At 40.2% G+C, this 20,130-nt stretch overlaps 2 protein-coding genes and 1 long non-coding RNA gene across 14 annotated transcripts in view; 1 reads left to right on the forward strand and 2 right to left on the reverse strand.

The window, feature by feature from the left end:
* Positions 1–20,130, forward strand: part of LOC105710759 (ankyrin repeat domain-containing protein 36B-like) — a 261,940-nt gene that overhangs the window by 19,341 nt on the left and 222,469 nt on the right. The gene's annotated exons all lie outside the window — the stretch shown is intronic.
* LOC135272731 (neuropilin and tolloid-like protein 2) lies at positions 14,432–15,256 on the reverse strand. The gene has a single exon (XM_064371331.1). It carries the CDS (start codon positions 15,038–15,040, stop codon positions 14,594–14,596), a length of 447 nt encoding a protein of 148 aa, XP_064227401.1. The 5' UTR covers positions 15,041–15,256; the 3' UTR covers positions 14,432–14,593.
* The window catches only part of LOC135272733 (uncharacterized), a 36,264-nt gene continuing 31,509 nt past the window's right edge, over positions 15,376–20,130 (reverse strand). The window contains exon 5 of the long non-coding RNA XR_010340721.1: positions 15,376–15,752. This is a non-coding gene — a long non-coding RNA (uncharacterized LOC135272733). The remainder of the gene's footprint in view (positions 15,753–20,130) is intronic.

Here is a 20,130-nt window from a genome sequence, read left to right on the forward strand (position 1 = left end):
AGCCATGCGTGGTGGCAGGCACCTGTAATCCCAGCTACTTGGGAGGCTGAGGCAGGAGAATCGCTTGAACCCAAAAGGCGGAGGTTGCAGTGAGCAGAGATTGCAACACACTGTACTCTGGCCTGGGCTATAAGAGTGAAACTCCATCCCAAAATAAACAAATAAATTAATAAAACATAAAGGACCATGTTCTCACCCAGAATGGTGCCTGCCTTTCTACAGTTTTTCAGGAAGAGGAAACATTTTCTGCTTCTCTTGCTGAGGTTTCTTTTAACCATCCTTTAGGAGCCTATAGATTTCAGGATCTAACACTGTGATTCCCTCAGCGCTAAGAGAGGAATATTGCAAACAGATCTGAAAGTGCAATGTGGAAAGGTCAGGCTGAGGAAGGTTCTTAGCCAGTAGACCAAGGGCAGGAGGGACCCTGCCTCCTCAGTCTCCCACTGGGGAACTTACGGTTCTTGTCCCATGACCTCAGAATTCCTTGTCATGCTTTTGTCTCTGAGGGAAGGGTTTGCATTGCAGAGGTTAAGGCTAGAGTGGGCCTCGTGCAGTTAATGTTAACCATTTCTCTGCTTCGCTGGCCTAGGTGAAGCCGGGGCCGTGTGGTTCTGAGGTCCACTCTGTAGGGGATCACCAGTTCACCCTCCTCACTGGCAAGCTGGGCCCTAGTTTGGCAACAGGCATCTTCCACCTACCTGGGAGGCAGGGTTCAATCCTCTGCCCCCTGCTTAGGCAGCCAGAAGGGGTCGTCCAGCCAGCACCTGGGCTTTGGTGCTCCTCAAGCAGTTGGAGGAGGTTTCGGGCACCTGGCTCCTCAGGTGTCTGCCATACAGGTGCTCTTCAGGCCTTTGGCATCAGCGGCTGCTTTAATTTGCACAATTTCCAAATACCTCTTTTTTCTTCTTTTTCTGATGAGTCTCGCATTTTAAAGAGATAGTTATCAGGTTCTAGAGAAGACATGGTAGAAGGCACAGAGCTGAGACTTCAGGTTTAGATACTGTCATTTGCCTAAACCAAAAAGGAGGGTGGAGGTACAGTTCTAGTTAAGACAAGGTGGCCAGAAAAACACCTTAAACAAAGGGACGGCTTGTTTTGCTGATTTAAGCCAATGGCTTCTTTATCATAAGAGTTCCTAGTGATTTAGTCCTCCTTGTCTTCCAGTGCCCAGAGACATTTCTTTATAGATGTAAATTTATCTTACAAAAGTGTTTCAAAATAACCAGATGAAAATCGTCCTTATGCCAGAAAGATGTTTTTTTTTTTCTTAATAGAAATGAAACAGTATTTGTTGTATTGACATACTTAGGCTTAGACCTATGTTTAACAAGAAAGCCTAATAATAGCACTGTGCTTAGACTCTAGCCTGTTTTTCCAAGTCATCATTTTATAATTTATTAAGGAAACAAGGGATCAAATACCTTTCATCCATCTGATATTATCCTTTTAAACACATTCCGCTAATAAATCCCATTTGGAACAGCTGAAAATCTGTTAGTAAAAACTTTTTAAAGATGAGCTCATGGGCTTAGTGTAAATTTTACAAGCTTAGTTAGATCAAATGGAAGGAGCTCAGATGAGTAGTTGCCCAATCAGAGCCCATTATTTGTAAGTCATCAGCCCCCTCATGACCTTAAAACTCCACTCTGATCTAATTATTGCAAACCTATATACAACAAAGTGAAAGGATTAATTTTCATTCATCAACCTCTCAATCCTAGGTTTTCAAAGAAAAACCTATCTAAGGAATACTTACCAAAACCAGACAGGACAATTAGAGCCTGCATACTTATGAGTCACATTTGTTCCACGACAGCAAGTTTGAATACGATTACATCGTTTGGTTCCGCATACACTCTAGAACTGACCAGGACAGAGTTTAACATAGAAAAACGGTAAGAAATAGGTTCCTTGGCCAGGTGTGGTGGCTCAGGCCTGTAATCCCAGCACTTTGGGAGGCCGAGGTGGGCAGATCACGAGGTCAGGAGTTCCAGACCAGCCTGGACAACATGGTGAAACCCCGTTTCTACTAAAAATACACAAATTAGCAGGCCATGGTGGCACATACCTGTAATCTCAGCTACTCGGGAGGCTGAGGCAGGAGAACTGCTTGAACTCGGGAAGCGGAGGTTGCAGTAAGCTGAGATCCCACCATTGCACTCCAGTCTGGGTGACAGAGCAGAAAACTAATGTAATGTGAGACTCCCCTCCCTTTGTTTCAAAGAAATAGACTTTCTGTAAAACTATACACAATTTTTACAGACAAATACATTTATAAGTTGTTTCTGTCTTAAAAATTGGGGATATTTTATATTTGTAACTAATTATTGAGCCTTAAGTTTTCTTGGCCATTTCTAGGCTAATAAAGTAAGAATCATTTAAACTAAGCCAAAGTAGAACAGGTATAAAAGTCCTGAACACTTCAACTTCTTATTCTTCAAGAAGTATACCTGGGAAAGCTGATTCGAGAGAGGAGGGGAAATGCTTTCCTCTACCCTCTGTTCAGCTCTGAGGCTTCTCATCACAGTTCTATGACTTGTAGCTTAAATCCATGTTACATGGTCACTGGCACTGTTAGTGCTTCTCTCAACACTGTAGGAAATTAATGAATTCGGTGGCATATTTAATTCTATGACTGGCCTGGCTACTGGTCACCCTCCTGTTCTCAACAAGGAAATTAAGTCAGAAAGGCTTATTTCACTAAGTAAGACTTTGGGGACATAGCAAAGTTCATGACGATAAAAAAAAAAAGAAATGGCAGCAAGGGTTTGAAAAGAGTGGTTTCAGTCAACTGAGAGGTTCCCATGGGAGAAGTAGGATCAAAGAGAGAGAGAGAGAAAAAACCAGAGCGGGCTAATTAGATTAGTCCATAGTTGTCCCAAGAGTGACACCTCTGGGGGCTTCCTTTAGTGGGGAAACAGTCCGGGCCAAAGGGATGACCCATGAGATGGCTGCTGTAAAAGCGGACAATTCTTTTTCCAGTGGCCTGGTACAAGTACTCTCAATCCCTGCAGTTGTTGTAACTGGGAAGACATGCACCTATTTACCTTTGTAATGGTTTCCCCAATACGGCCACTGTAACTCTAGGTTATCTTTAGGGAGGTGGAACTTACCTATCTACTGAATCCAGTCCAGTTTCCATCTGATCATCAGACTGAGTGGCCTCTTACCTGGATTCAATACAGTTCCCCATCAAATCCAATTTGATGCTGGACTTATTCCAATTTTTGCCAATGACTTATCAGCTACCCAAACCTTAAAAGGCCATATGTCCTCTCACAGCACAAACTGGCCATTGGCACCCACCACAAGGTCATTTGCCATCTCACAGTACAAAACCCTGGAATTCGAAACCCAAAAGGATCAAGGTTCAACGCAAAGAGAATAGAGGCTGGCCTAAGAGGAAGAGGACAAAGGGGCCAGCGAGAGGGGCCAGCTGTGTCTTTCCTATATTCCTCGAAGGGTCTTGGGAGGTGGATCCCATTCAGCTTGCCAGAACTCTCAAAAGACAAAATTACAACAAATTTAGTTTAAAGATCTTACTTAGCTTTTATTTATTATTTCAGAATCAACTTCCAAACCCAGTCTGGATAAAAAAATTTGCTTAAACAAATGCATAGCTCAAAACACAAATCCTTGGAGCTTCAAAATTTGAAAGAGAACTTGCCCAGGACCCTTTCTGCTGTGAGAGATTGCTGTGCACAATGGGCCTGGTGGGTCACTGTGCTTGGGCACTTTGTGCTTCTGGGGTTTGATGGAAGTTCTACTTCAAATTGCATTTCCTACACTAATCGGTTTAAAAAACCCTTACATACATTAAATTTAGCAGAGTTTTTTTGAGCAAAGAAACAATTTAGGAATCAGGCAGCAGTTTGCACCAAAAATGGCTCAGAACGCTCCATGACACCATATGTGCAGGTTATATTTACAGCCAGAGAAAAAGAAGAGCACAGAAACAGCCTCATTGGCTGCTGTTGGCATTTGCCTTATATAGTCATGTTTTGGCTGCTTTCAGCCTCTGATTGGCTGAAGGCTCAGCTGTTTTCATTGGCTGAGACTCCATTACATGTTACAAGGTTATAGTCTTAGGTTAAATTACAGTTATTTTTACACATTAAGTTAGGTTACAACTAGCTATGTATAGAGAACTTGTTAGGCCAAACTTAAAATAAGTACGGAAGCAGTTTTAGGACAAAGTTAATTCAATTTAACAATACCTTATGTATATATTTACTTATGTATATATTTACTTTTTATGTATTTCATATATATTAATAAATATAAGTAGTTGTACGTCCATATATAAAAACATACATATGTGGATACACATGTATGTGGGTGTGTATGTTTGCTTCTACCCTGCAGAGTGGCAGAGTGCTACATATATATGTGTAAATTTCTATATTAAATATATTTATGTATGTTACCTATATATTTATATGCTCATAAATATATGTTTTCTTGTATAGTCACCTATGTTTTGTATTTCTAAATTTATAAATATGCATATTTATGTGTATGTATATCTATATATGTATATTTATTTTTTATGTGTTTGCTTCTGCCTTATTGGTAAGCTAGCCCAGAATGGCAGCGAGGTTATGTATGTATGCTACAAATTTTTATACTATACATATTTATGTTAATGTATATGTTTATATATGTTACATATTTCTTTTTTTCAAGAATTTGAAAAAGTTTCAAGATTGAGGAAAAATTCACATAAGATTAAGCACTTTAAAATGTATAATTCAGTGACATTTAGGACATTCTTAACACTATCTAGTTCCATAATTCTTTTTTTTTTCCTGTCCCTTAGGTTGGAGTTTGGAGATGTGATTTTGACTCACTGCAACCTCCACCTCCCAGGCTCAAACAATCTTCCCACCTCAGCCTCCTGAATAGCTGGGACTACAGGCATGTGTGCTACCACGCCTAGCTAGTATTTTTATTTATTTATATTTTAAAGATGGAGTCTCACTCTGTTGCCCAGGCTGGAGTGCAGTGGCACCATCTCGGCTCACTGCAACCTCCGCCTCCTGGGTTGAGTCAGTTCTCTGCCTCAGTCTCCCAAGTAGCTGGGATTACAGGTGCCCACCACCTTGCCCGGCTAATTTTTGTATTTTTAGTAGAGATGGGGTTTCATCATCTTGGCCAGACTGGTCTTGAACTCCTGACCTCACGATCCACCTGCCTCAGCCTCTCAAAGTGCTAGGATTACAGGTGTGAGCCACCACGCCTGGCCCCAGCTAATTTTTTTTTTTTTTCGTAAACACGAGTTTCATCATGTTGCCCAGGCTGGTCTTGAACTCCTGAGCTCAGGCGATCCACCTGCCTTGGCCATCCAAAGTGCTGGGAGTTTTTAAAGTTTGAGGTCTTACATTTAAGTCTTTAATCCCTCTTGAATTAATTTTTGTTTATGGTAATAAGTAGGGGTCCAATTTCATTTTGGCATCTAGATAGCCAGTTATCCCAGAATCATTATATTGAATAGGAAGTCCTTTCACCATTGCTTATTTTTGTCACCTTTGCCAAAGATTAGTAGGTTGTAGTTGATGTGTGGCTTTATTTCTGGGTTCTTTATCCTGTTCTGTTGGTCTATGTGTCTGTTTTTGTACCATTACTATGCTGTTTTGGTTACTGTAGTCTTGTAGCATAGTTTGAAGTGAGGTAGTGTGATGCCTCCTGCTTTGTTCCCTTTGCTAAGGATTGTTTTGGTGATTTGGGCTTTTTTTTAGTTCCTTATAAGTTTTAGAATAGTTTTTTTTCTAATTCTGTGAAAAAGTTTGATAAGAATAACATTGAATCTGGAGATTGCTTTTGGTAGTATGGCAATTTTAATAATATTGGTTCTTCCTGTCCTTGAGCATAGAATGTTTTTCCATTTGCTTGGGTCAGCTCCAATTTCTTTCAACAGTGTTTTGTAGTTCTTGTTATAGAGATCTCTCACCTCCCTGGTTATCTATATTCCTAGGTATTTCTGTGTGTATATGTGTCTATTGTGAATGAAATTGCATTATTGATTTGGCACTTAGCTTGGATATTGTTGGTGTAAAGAAATCCTGCTGATTTGTGTACCTCAATTTTGTATCCTGAAACTTTGCTGAAGTTGTTTATTAGATCTAGGAGCTTTTAGGCAGAGACTACAGGGTTTTCTAGGTATAAAATCATATCGTCTGCAAACAGAGATAGTTTGACTTCCTGTTTTCCTATTTGGATGCCTTTATTTCCTCCTCTTGCCTGATTATTCTGGCTAAGATTTCTAGTACTGTGTTGAATAGGAGTGATGAGAGTAGGCATCCTTGTCTTGTTCCAGTTCTCAAGGGGAATTCTCCCAGCTACTCCCTGTTCAGTGTGATGTTGGCTGTGGGTTTGTCATAGATAGCTTTTATTATTTTGAGATACGTTCCTTCAATACCTAGTTTGTTAAGGGATTTTAACATAAAGAGATACTGAATTTTATCAAAAGCCTTTTCTGCATGTGTTGAGAAGATCATGTGGTTTTTGTTTTTAGTTCTGTTTATGTGGTAAGTGACATTTACCGATTTGCACATGTTGAACAAAACTTGCACCCTAGGGATGAAGCCTGCTTGATTATGGTGGATCAGCTTTTTGATGTGCTGGTAGATTCAGTCTGCTAGTATTTTGTTGAGGATTTTTGCACCTGTGTTCATCAGGGATAATAGCTTGTAGTTTTTTCTTTGTTGTGTCTCTGCCAGGCTTTGCTATGAGAATGATGCTGGCCTCATAGAATGAGTTAGTGAGGAGTCCTTGCTCCTCAATTGTTTGGAGTAGTTTCAAATAGGGATGGTAGCAGCTCTTCTTTATATGTCCGGTAGAATTTGGCTGTGAATTCATCTGATCCTGGGCTTTTTCTTGCTCAAAAACATAAAATTACATGGAAATTATTTTATTACTGACTAAATTTGAGAACTAATTATTAGTCTGTTCAGCGTTTGAATTTCTTCCTGGTTCAATTTGGGGCAGTTGTGCTTTCAGCAGTTTTTCCACATTTTGTAGGTTTACTAGTTTGTGTGCCTAGAGGTGTTCATAATGGTCTCTGAGAGTTTTTTTGTATTTCTGATAATGTCCCCTTTTGTCAATTTTGATTGTGTTTATTTGGATTTTCTCTCTTTTTTCCCTCTGTTAGTCTAGTTAGTATTCTATCTTATTTCGTCTTTTCAAAAAACCAAATTCTCGTTTTATTGATCTTTTGTATTTTTTTTTAATGCCTCAATTTCTTTCAGTTCAGCTCTGATTCTGGTTATTTCTTATCTTCTTCTAGTTTTGGGGTTGCCTTTCTAGTTTTGCTCTTGTTTTTCTAGTTCTTCTAAGTGTGATGTTATATCGTCAATTTGAGATCTTTCTAACTTTTTGATATGAACATTTAATGCTCTAAACTTTCCTCTTAACACTACTTTAGCTGTGTTGTAGAGATTCTGGTATGTTGTATCTTTGTTTTCCTTGGTTTTGAAGACTTTAAAAAAAATTTCTGCCTTAATTTCATTATTTACCTAGCAGTCATTCAGGATCAGGTTGTTCAATTTTCATGTAATTTTATGGTTTTAAGCAATCTTCTTAGTATTTGCTTCTATTTTTATTATGCTGTGGTTCAAGACTGTGGCTGGTATGATTTCAATTTTTAAAAATTTGTTGAGAATTTTTTTTTGTCAAAAACAATTACGTGGTCAGTTTTAGAGTATGCACCATATGGTGATGAGAATATATACTCTGTTGTTTTGGGGTGGAGAGTTCTGTAGATGTCTGTTAGTTCTATTTGGTCAAGTGTAGAGTTCATGTCCCAAATATTTTTTAGCTTTCTGCCTTGATGATCTGTCTAATACTGTCAGTAGAGTGTTGAAGTCTCTCACTATGTGTGAGAATTTAAGTCTCCTTATAGGTTTCTAACAACTTATTTTTACGAATCTCAGTGCTCCCTGGTTCTCCCTGGGTGCACACATAATTCTTGTGTTGGCTGTATATATATTTAGAAGAATTAAGTCTTCTCATTGAATTGAACACTTTATCATGCCCTTCTTTGTATTTTTTTATTGTTGTTGTTTTAAAGTCTGTTTTGTTTGAAATGAGAATAGCAGCCCCTGCTTTTTATTTATTTATTTAATTATTGGTTTTCTGTTTGCTTGGTAGATTTTTCTCCATCCTGTTACTTTGAGCCTATCTGTGTCGTTGCATGTGTGAGATGAGTCTCTGGAAGACAGCATACAGCTGGCTCCGCGGCTCCACAAGCCAGCAAGTCTTGCTTGGTAGGAGCTTCAGGGGTGGGTGAGGTCATCTCATCGGCTCTCTGGGATTCCTGGGGGAAGATGGGGTTGTGCCCGCCCCCAGAGTTCAGGCAGAAACAGGACCACTGGGCTGGAAGCTCTAGCGAGTGTGGCCTGTCTGGCCGCTAGAGGCGGGATGGGTGGAGTGCCTGGCCCTGTTCTCTGAGTGTTTCCCAGGGCATCAGGAGGCTGCGCCTGCAGGCTTTATTTAGACAGTAGCGAGACTGCTGGGCTGGAGGCTTTAGCAGGTGTTGTCCACCCGTGGGGTCAGCCGCCCTGTCATCCGAGTGTTTCCCGGAGCGTCAGGAGGCTGCGCCACTGGCTGAGTTCAGACAAATGAGACTGCTGGGCCAGGATCTGGAGGAGACTTGTCTGGGGAGGGCGGGTGGAGCAATCTTACTGCTCCCAGGCACCAAGACTCCATTGAGGCTATGGCACTGGTGCCAGTCTGTTCTGGGGTCCAAGGCTTGCAGAGGTCCCCTTGGACTTGAGAATTGCTTCTACAAAACATCCCGGTGGCTTTCTGCCTCAGTTTAGAAGCGTGGCAGGGGGCGTGGCGGGGGGCGTGGCGGGGGCCGGGGGATTCTCTGGTTCCCAGCCTTGCACAGGTCCCTGTGGAGAGTGGGAATCCCCAGGGGTTCCCACTCACTCACCCTTTCCTATTTTGGGGAGCTTCTCCTGGCTCCGAGTTGTTCTCCGGTAGGCTGCAGCTCAGCTTCGCTCCTCTCTGCTCCGCTTCACTCCACTCTGCGCCCTGGCTGCCTGGATGGATTCTGACGTGGTTTCTTAGATGAGCAGCTTCCCGGGACGCACACATGAGCTGCTTCTAATCTGCCTCTTGGCCCATCCCTGGCTTCTTTGATTGAGCATGTATCTTTGAGGTACACTCGTGATAACATTATCAGTGCTGCATTGCCTTTTGTGGCTGAATAATCTTGCATTGTATGAATGGACCACATTTTAGTTATCTGTTCAGCCCTTGATGACATCTAGACTGTTTCCACCTTTGGTGATTGTGAATGGTGCCACTATGGAGATTCATGTATAAGTATTTGCTTGAGTACCTGCTTTAAGTTCTTTTGTGGCCTGTTCACTTGAAAAAAATTTTTCTTAATATTTTTCCTGAATAGAATTCTTTGTTTCCTTTAATTTTTAGCCAACACATAATAATTGTACACATTTATGGGGTACAGAGTGGTATTTTGATACATGTATACAAGGTGTGATGACCAAATTAAGGCAAATAATGAATTAACTAACTTAAATGTTGCTGTCTATAATTATATCCATTTTATTACTTTATATATACTCATAGATGTTTATATGTGTGGATGTACATATATTTCTATTTATATCTTTGCTTCTCTCCTGTATCCATGAAACACCCCAGACTGACAGACTATTCTGATTTTTGATGGCAATGATTTCAAAAGACTGAGACCCTGCCCTGTGCTGGTCCACTGCTCTAGAGTGAAGATGCAGGCTATATATCAAATTCATGGATCAGAACCATTTGATCCCTTGGTACTTGGTCTGCAGCTCAAGCCGAGAGCACAGAGAGTTGGCTGACTGTTTTGGAACACGGGGGTGGGGCGAGCCGCAAAGCCAATGGGACTCGGGAATACCATAGTGTCTCCCATTTAACTCCTATCTAGAGGTTACTTCCTGAGCTTTTAAAAACAGAAGAGGCTGGGTGTAGTGGTTCACGACTAATCCTAGTTACTCAGGAAGCTAAGGCAGAAGGAACGCTTGATCTCAGGAGTTTGAGGCTGCAGTGAACTATAATTGCGCCACTGCACTCCAGCCCAGGTGACAGTACGAGACACTTTCTCTTAAAAGAGAAAAATAAAAACAGAAGAGATGGAGCTCTTTTTGGCTGGGATGGCCATGCACTTCTCAGCCTAGTCTTGACAATCCTAGAGTCTGATTGAAAGCTTGCAATGCTGCTGGTTGGAGAACAGGTGCCTGGCCCAGGGCCTGGGGGCTCTCTGTAGACTCAAGGCTTGCACATGTGCAGTTCACAACTGCCATGACAGACATACCTCATGCCACAAGCTGTGCCCTAGTTTGACATGAACATCACCCATCCCCATGGGGAGGCAGAGTGCAACACTGTCTCCTAGCTAGTTCCTTTTGACTGTCACCTGCTTTGGCAGCCAGAAGGAGTTGTCTAGCCAACACCCTGTCTTTGGTGTGTCTCAAACATGTAGAAGAGATTTCAAGCATCTGAACCCCTAGGTGTCCCCAGTCCAGGTAGCCTTCAAGTCTTCCCTTTAGGGCTTTGTGAATCCAGCTGGAGTTGGCCAGAATAGGCTTACTCAGAAATGCGTGGTCTTCAGCATGTAGAGTCACTTTCCTGGCCCTCGGAAGCCCCCATCGTCCTCAGCATAGTCCTACACTGGCATGGGCATCCTTCCAGGCTGATGCCACCTCACCCACCCACACTGCCACTGACATCAGTATACCTGTGGGCTCAGACCTAGCAGTTGTTCGTCTCCACTAAAAGCTGCACTCCTCCCACCAGAATGGGACTCACTCTATGTGCTCCCCTTGGCACTTGAAAAGAAGAGCATTGATTCTGATTGATAGGGTCGGGACAATTAGATGCTTCTTTGTTGGAGTAGGATGGCCCTTGTTCTGGCTCTGGCATAAGGTGCTTGACATCAGTCCAGGGACACCTGGAACTGGCAGTGAAAAACTCCAGTGGCCTTTTGGCTTCCTGCAGTGCCAGGAGGCGGCCAGAGGCTCACTGGCCCTTGATGTGAATGTCTGTGTGTGTGCGTGTGTGTGTGTGTGAGTGTGTGTGTATGTGTGTTTCCTTGGATTATGTTTATTTTATATGTGCATATTTGCATTTATATATTCATTTGTTTATACATCTGTGTATTTATGTACACTTTCTATATTTATTTATTTCTAAATATATATGTATACATTGTGTGTGTGTGTGTGTGTATATATATGTATGTATATATATATTTCTGTTTGTTATTCTTCACCACATAGAGAAACAGCCCAGAGTGGGAGGCAGAGCTACATATTCATATGTATATCTATATATATTTCTGTATTAATTCCAATGTTGATGTATCTGTTATATACATTAAATATTTTTCTGTATATTTATAACATATATGCATTTTTTTGTGTACATATATATTTCTAGCATGTGTTTGTCTATGTTGTGTTTGCATGAAACAGCCTGGATGGACAGATTGTGCTACACTGTTTCTTGAGAGTAGTGATTCTACAAGACTGAGACCCAACTGAGTGTTGGTACTCTGGTTTAGTGCAGACTCAAGTGTATACTAGACTACAGGTGTGAGTCATTTGCTTCCTTGGTTCTTGAGAGGAGACTTGCTCTCTCTCTAGGCAAGAGTAGACAGAGTTGGCTAGCTGTTATGTGCTACAGGGGTGGCAAAAGCCTATGGGACCTGATAATATCATGAACCCTTCTATTTAAGTCCAGTCTGGTCACTGCCTCTCTGAATTTCTAAGAGAAGGGATGGGCTCTTTTTGGCTTACTTGGTCATATACTACTCAGCCTAGCCTTAAGTGATCCAAAGTCTTGAAACAAAAGCTGGCAGTGCTCCTGGCTCCTGGCCAAATGCTCTTTCCAGGTTTTCAGGACTCTCTGTTGCTTCCTGGCTGGTGCATGTGTGGTTCACTTCCATTAGGAAGAACCCGCCTAGCTGTGAAAGCTGGGCCTCCTTCTGCAATAGACATCATCCATCCATGTGCAGAGGCAGGGTCCAGCACGCTAACTCTGACCTGGTTTTGTCTGTCTCCTACTTTGGCATTCAGAAGGGTTTGTAAAGCCAGGACCCTGTTTTCCATGCTTCTCAAACTTGTGGAAGAGGCCTTAGCCACCTGGCTCCCCAGCTGTCTCTAAACTAGGTGTTCTGTTTAAGTTTGTTGGGATAAGAGAGACAAATCTCTAAATTTAAAATGTTTTATTTGGAAAGCAAGATTTGCAATTTAGAGCATACAAACAGTCAAACAGTCTGAGTGGTCTTTGGTATATCTAAAGAAAAAACGAGAAGGTTAGAGGTTTTATTAGAAAGAGAAACGTCACGTATTGTTTTGAAAGAAAGCTCTTCAGGACTAGTAAAGTTTTGGGACCTGGCAATGTCTGACTGCTGAGTGACTGCAGTAGGATAACCAGTCTTGAAGTTGCAGCAGGCTGTTTCAGAAGTTATTATATAAAACTGGTTTCAAGTTGCAACAAGAAGTTGCAGCAGTGAGGCCTGGTGAGAATTAAATTCTTGGAGCAATGTTATGTGTCCTGAGTGCTTTTCCTTTCTTGCTTTTCAACTCTCTTTTAGTTGGGCATGAAAAGAATAATCCAATTTGCATGACTGACTTTCATTTTTCCCCTTTTGATCAAGACCTTTCTCTGAAGGCATTGATGATGAACCATTTTGAAGTTAATTGTTCCTTGATGTATGAGAGTCTATGTGAGGGACCCAGTACACACTGAATAGCAGCGGGGTCGAAAGAAAAAAATCTTCAGGGCAACTTTGCCTGGAGTCTAGCATTGAGTTCCACCTTATCAGTTCCAAGGTATTAGCAGTTATCACAAAGCATTGGGCTAATCTTATCCTGCTGGGAGAGATGGCTTTATAAAGATTAGACAGGCAAGAAAAACAAAGCTTAAAAATTAAAAAAAATTAACCACAATATTAAATTTAGTTTACACAATGATTTTAAGCCAGGATCTCAAGCCTAAGAAAAACCAAGGAAACAAATTTTAAAAACCATGGGAGAAACGGGGTGAGAACTATTTTAACCACCGAGTAGCATTTTATGACTGAGTTGAATTAAAGCAGAGAATGCCAACTCTACAAAAGGTACCAGCAGTACAATTTGAACAAAAAGTTGTGTTAGGATTATTATCAACAGCGACCACCAGGTAGTTTAAAAGGATTTTATTTTTTTGAGATGGAGTCTTCCTCTGTTGCCCAGACTGGAGTGCAGTGGCAACATGTCAGTTTACTGCCACCTCTGCCTCCCAGGTTCAAGCTATTCTCTTGCCTCAGCCTCCCGAGTAGCTGGGATTACAGGCACACACCACCACAGCCAGCTAATTTTTGTATTTTTACCGAAGATGGGATTTCACCATGTTGGCCAGGCTGGTCTCAAACTCCTGACCTCAAGTGATCCACCTGCCTCGGCCTCCCAAAGTGTTGGGATTACAGGTGTGAGCCATTGCACCTGGCCAGAAGGATTTTTTAAGGTCAGGTTTTTTTTTTTTCAAATTACCTGTAGCAGTCACTGACTGTGAATATTTAATTATGCATTATTTTGTCAAGTGAAAAATAGCATTGAGAGGGAGTAGGATTTTCATTACTACATGGATTCTTGTTCTAATGTCTTAGGAAAAGCTGTCTGCCATGTGAAAAATATCAATTTCTCTTCCTGGTTTGCAGTTTAAATGTCTCTGGCTATGGTATTGGGATTTTGATAGTTTTCTGGCTGACTACATCAGATTTTATTATGTAGACACAACATATAACATAGTATATGTACACATGCAGAAACAGACAAGTATACATAAACACACATAAAGATCTTATAGCTTTTATTTTATTTTATTATTATTTTTATTTTTGTAAAGAAAAACCTTAGTTTATTGTAGGATCAAAATATTGACAGAGCTGTATCAGTCAAGAGCAGTATTCCCGTTGCTAAAACGAAAAGGCAGCCTGAGCCTGGCTCCATCCAACCACCTCTTCCAATGCTATTTGACTGGGTGCTTTCTATAAATGACACAAAGCAATAGATGATGATTATTGTTCACAGTGAATAGAGTAAGTTCCTTGATTGGTTTAACATATATAGACTGCCTGAGAGAATAAAAACATCACCATATGATAGGTTAATGGTAAATCAAGGTCTTCGTAGCTGCGATGGGAGAAAAAGGTTGGCTGCTGGAAACAGTATGGTGTCCTGGAGGCTGAATACATACACACTTAAGAATTCACATCGGCCGGGCGCCGTGGCTCACGCCTGTAATCCCAGCACTTTGGGAGGCCGAGGCGGGTGGATCACGAAGTCAAGAGATCGAGACCGTACTGGTCAACATGGTGAAACCCCGTCTCTACTAAAAATACAAAAAATTAGCTGCGCACGGTGGCGCGTGCCTGTAATCCCAGCTACTCAGGAGGCCGAGGCAGGAGAATTGCCTGAACCCAGGAGACGGAGGTTGCGGTGAGCCGAGATTGCGCCATTGCACTCCAGCCTGGGTAACAAAAGCGAAACTCTGTCTCCAAAAAAAAAAAAAAAGAATTCACATCACCTTTAGCAGAAGATTAGAAGTCAATGGATATGGATGCTTGTGCAGAATCTTCTCGCCCCCTGACATAAATTTCACAAGGAATCTCCTCCGTTACTCGGTCTTCTGGGGCCTGCTCAGAGCAGTCGTGTCCCTGTTTGAAAGTGTAACTACTTTTCTTGAAGGTGCTATTAAATGTTTTCATTGGCTGTGGTTGTGCAAAGTCATTTCGGAAAGGAAGTTCCATGGAACTGAGGTTGGTCCTGCTTTGTTTGACGCTGGAGGCCTGCGACCCACAGTGGTGGTCATGAATGCAGCGGGAGGCGGTGGAGGAGTGCTGTATCTTCTGGTAGTTGTCCAATTCTTCCGACAAGTCTGCCAGGTCTGCAGAAATCTCTTTGTCCCTTAATGAAAACAGTTCATAATGAAGAGGATCAAACACTTCTTGGAACCCGGTTTCATTAAAAGCAGTTTTGCAAGCCATGACCTTTTTTCGAGTCTGTTTCACTTGTACGAAAACAGAAATAATGAGAAGGACCAAGACAATCCCTGAAGTAATGCCAATAATTGTCCCATGCGTTTTAGTGATTTGCTCAAAGAGTCTGGTTTTTTCTTTTCTTTACAATGATTTTCATTCCAAGGGTATGCACAATTTTGGACACCATTACAGACTAAAGAATTATTGATGCACATGTTGCTATGGCAAAAGAAAGTGCTGCCCGTGCAGGGAGGCTCCTCAGAGGAAGTAAAGAGCATTCGAAACCTGCTAAGCCGACTACCTTCATCTGCCCACATTCGAATCACTCCAATTCCTGTTTTAAGCATTACATCATTGGCCACAGTGCTGCAGAGAGAGTTGACTTGGTATTTCCAGGTGAAGGTGACAAAGGCCCATGGGACCTGGTGATATTAAGGGGTTTTCCATTCAAGTCCTGTCTGGCGACCATATCCCTGAGTTTCTAACAGCTTTGCTTATCCAAAGCTTTCATGGGACAGATCCTAGTGCTCCTGGCCCAAGGCCAGATGCCTTACCCAGGGTCTCAGGGCTTTCCTTATGCATGTGCAGTTCACATTTGCTATGAGGAATTCACCTAGCCACAGAGGCTGGGCCCTAGTTTGGCAACAAGCGTCAGCCATTTGTTTGAGGAGGCGGGGCTCAACGTTCTATCTTTGATCTTGTTTTCTTCCTTTACCACCTAATTTGGCATGAAAAAAAAAAAAAAAGATTTGCAAAACCAGTCTCCTGTTTTTCTTGCTTCTCAAACTTGGGAAAGAGATCTCAGGTACTTGGTTTCAGGTGTCTTTAATCCAAGAGTTCTTCAAATCTGCCCTGCAGGATTCTTTAGATCCAGCTGAAACCAGCCAGGACAGGCTTATGCAGGGCTGTGTACCCTTTAACATCTGGGGCCATTTATCTGGCCCATAAAAGCCTCCATCATCCCTCAGTGCAGACCAGTCATGGCTTGGCTGTTCCTCCAGGCTGGTATGATCTTATCCACATTCCCACTGCCTCAGAGCATCCTGAGGGTGCAGACCTAGCCTTTATTCCTCTCTGCAGAAAGCCTTTCATCCACTCACTCAAACTAGAACACCAGTGTATGCACCTACCTTAGGTATTTTTCTAAAAGTACCTATTCTGATCGACAAGTTTGGGAAAAGTGGAGAGCTTTCCCACTGGTGGAGATGGCATGTGGGCTGGGTCTTGCTCAAAAGCACTGGCCTGGTATTTGCCATCAGCATAGGATTACATAGCACAGCAAGGGAATGCTTCTTATGCTCTTAGGATTTTTATGGCTCTCTTCACTGACAGTAGGTTCAAGAGGGCTCAATGACCTCTGGTATAAATGTAAGTGCATCTGTATGTATGTGTTGTTTTTTTAAGTTATGTTTACTACAGGTGTGTGTGTATATATATGAATATGTAATAGATTTCATTTATATTTATATATACATATATGTAATTATATATCTATTTTTATTTATAAATATTTATAAATCTATATTTTCTTATTGTATGCATCAAGAAATGCTGCCACCAACTGGCAGTGATACAAATATATATGTATAAATATTTTTGTTATTTTTTTAATATACTGGTGGATACACTTAAATATGTTAAAAGAGATTTAGGCATTCAGATACAGGAGGCTTGATGATTCCCGGGCATATATAATGCAAAAAGCTTTTGCCCATAGCATGTTATAAACAGACTATCCAAAGTGAAAGTCAAAAAGCAAATCCTAAAACAGCAAGAGAAAAGCATCTAGTCACCTGTAAAGGAAACCCCATCAGACTAACAGTGGATTTATCCTCAGAAATCTTATTAACCAGAAGAAAATAGGATGATATATTTAAAGCACTGAAAAAAGGAAACAGACAGTCAAGACATTATATCCAGCAAAATTATACCTCATAAATAAAGGAGGATTGAAGTCGTTCCCAGACAAACAAATACATAAAGAATTTATTACCATTAGACTGGTCCTACAAAAAAATACTCAAGAGGCCTCTAAATCTGGATGTGAAAAGATGACATTCACCATCATTAAAACACATAAAAATATAAAGTTCATTGGTAAAGCAATCATTTAAAGGAGGAAGAGAACGGACTGAAATGGTACTCTACAGAAATCCACTAAACCACAACAACAAACCCTAAGAGAAAAAGAAATAAACAAATGATATATAAAACAACTAGAAAGCACTCAACAGTATGACAGAAGTGAAGCATTACATATAAATAATGATCTTGAATGTAAACAAATTAAATTATCCTCTCAAAAGGTATAGAATAAATGAATATATTGAAAGGCATGATACAACTATATGCTGTTTTTAAGAAATTTACCTAACTAGTAAACACACAAATAGACAGAAAGTAGAGGTGTAATACTCTTGCTTGCTTTTAGTTTCTGTCTGTCACAGAAAGAAATAAGCAGATTTTAAGTCAAGTACAGCAAAAACAAACAAACAAAAAAAAAAAAAACAGAGAAAAGGCAAATACACACACACACAAAAAAAAAAAAAAAAAAAAAAACTGGACCACCCAGATTCATAAAGCAAATATTGTTAGATCCAAAGAGAGATTGCCTGCAATACAGTAGCAGTGGAGGATTTCAACAGCACACTCTCAACATTAGACAGATAATTTAGAAAAGAAAATAACCAAATAAAGAAACATTGGATTTAAACTAGACTTTAGATCAAATGGACCTAACAGATCTTTAAAGAACATTTATCTATCAACTGCAGAATATATATAATTTTCATCAGCACATGGAACATTCTCCAGGACAGACTATATATTAGGCCACAAAACAAATCTCAACAAATTTTTAAAAATTGAAATCATATCAAGCGTCTTCTCAGTCCCCAATGGAATAAAACTAAAAATCAATGCCAAGAGGAACTCTGGAAACAATACATATATGTGGAAATTAAACAACATGCTCTTGAATAACTACTGGGTTAATAAAGACATTAAGATGGAAATAAAAAATTCCTTGGAACAAATAAAAATAGAATCACAACAAACTGAGGGAAGTTCATAGCAACGAATACTTACATCAAAAATGTAGAAAGATTACAAACTTACAATCTAAAAATGCACCCAAAGGAACTAGAACAGCAAGATCAAACCAAACCCAAAATTAGCAGAAGAAAAGAAATAATAAAGATTAGAGCAGAACTAAATGAAGATTAAAATACCCCCAAATTATCAACAAAATGAAAAGTTCCTCAAGAAAAGACAAAATGAAATTTATAAACTGCAAGCTAAACTAACCATGAAGGAAGACCCAAACAAACAAAATCAGAAATGGAAAAGGAGACATTACAATAGATACCACAGAAATGCAAAAGATCATGGGACTATTATCAACAACTATAGGCTGGCAAACTGGAAAGCCTAGAGAAAATGGATGAATTCTTGGAAAAATACAATCTATCAAGATTGAATAAAAAAGAAATAGAAAACCTAAACAGAGCAGTAATGAGAAGTGAGATTGAATCAGCAATAAAAGTTTCTCAACAAACAAAAGCCAAGGAACAGATGGATTAACAATTGAATTCTATCAAACATACAAAGAACTAATATAAATTTTCCTGAAACTACTTCATAAAATGGAGGAGGAAAGAATTCTCCCTAACTCGTTCTATGAGTTCGGCATTATCCTGATTCCAAAACCATACAGTGATACAATAAAAAGAGAAAATTGTGGTTCAATATCCCTGATAAACATAAAATCCTCAACAAAATTATAGCAAACCAAATCCAACAGTGCATCAAAAAGATACTACACAATGATTAGGTGAGATTTATACCAGGAATGCCAGGATTTTTCAAATCAATAAAGGTGATACATCACATCAAAAGAATGAAAGAAAAAAAAAAGTATGATCATCTCAATGTACACAGAAAAAGCATTTGATAAAATCAAATGTCTCTTCATGATAAAACTTTTAACAAACTAGGTATAGAAGGAACACACTGCAAATAATAAAGGCCATATACAACAAACACACAGATAACATTATACTGAATGGGGAACAGTTGAAAGTTTTTTCTCTAAGAACTGGAACAAGACAAGGAAGCTCACTTTCTGCACTCGTATTCAACATAGCACTGGCAGTCTTATCCAGAGCAATCAGTCAAGAGAAAGAGATGAAACACATTCAGAATCTACAAAGAACTAAAACAGATATACAAGAAAAAAACATACAACCCCATTCAAAAGTGGGCAAAGTATATGAACAGACACTTTTCAAAAGAAGACATATATGAAGCCAACAAACATATGAAAAAATGCTCATCATCACTGGTCATTAGAGAAATGCAAATCAAAACCACATTGAGATACCATCTCATGCCAGTTAGAATGGCGATCATTAAAAAATCTGGAGACAAGAGATGCTGGAGAGGATGTGGAGAAATAAGAACATTCTTACACTGTTGGTGGGAGTGTAAAATTAGTTCAACCATTGTGGAAGACAGTGTGGCAATTTCTCAAGGATCTAGAAATAGAAATTCCATTTGACCCAGCAATCCCATTACTGGGTATATACCCAAAGAACTGTACATCGTTCTACTATAAAAACACATGCACACAAATGTTCACTGAGGCACTGTTTACAATAGCAAAGACCTGGAACCCACCCAAATGCCCATCAATGATAGACTGGACAAAGAAAATGTGGCGCATATACACTATGGAATACTACGCAGCCATAAAAAAGATGAGGTTGTGTCTTTTGTGGGGACTTGGATGAATCTGGAAACCATCATTCTCAGAAAACTGACACAAAAACAGAAAACCAAACACCACATGTTCTCACTCATAGGCGGGTGTTGAACAATGAGAACATGTGAACTCAGTGAGAGGAGCATCACACACTGGGGGCAATTGGAGGGGGCTAAGGGAGGGACAGCGGCGGATGGGAAGGGTGGGGAGGAATAACATGGGGAGAAATGCTGTATATAGTATGCACCTATGCAACAACCCTGCATGATCTGCACATGTACCCCAGAACCTAAAGTAAAATTTAAAAAAAAAAATCCATATTGGAAAAGAGAAT

The sequence above is a fragment of the Aotus nancymaae genome, unplaced genomic scaffold (assembly GCF_030222135.1).
Source record: "Aotus nancymaae isolate 86718 unplaced genomic scaffold, 86718_ANA_hifiasm-v0.15.2.pri h1tg000131l, whole genome shotgun sequence".
NCBI lineage: Eukaryota > Metazoa > Chordata > Mammalia > Primates > Aotidae > Aotus > Aotus nancymaae.

Excerpts from the sequence above, each read along its gene's own strand:
- LOC135272731 (XM_064371331.1), bottom strand. The coding sequence starts at position 15,040 with ATGGCTTGCAAAACTGCTTTTAATGAAACCGGGTTCCAAGAAGTGTTT.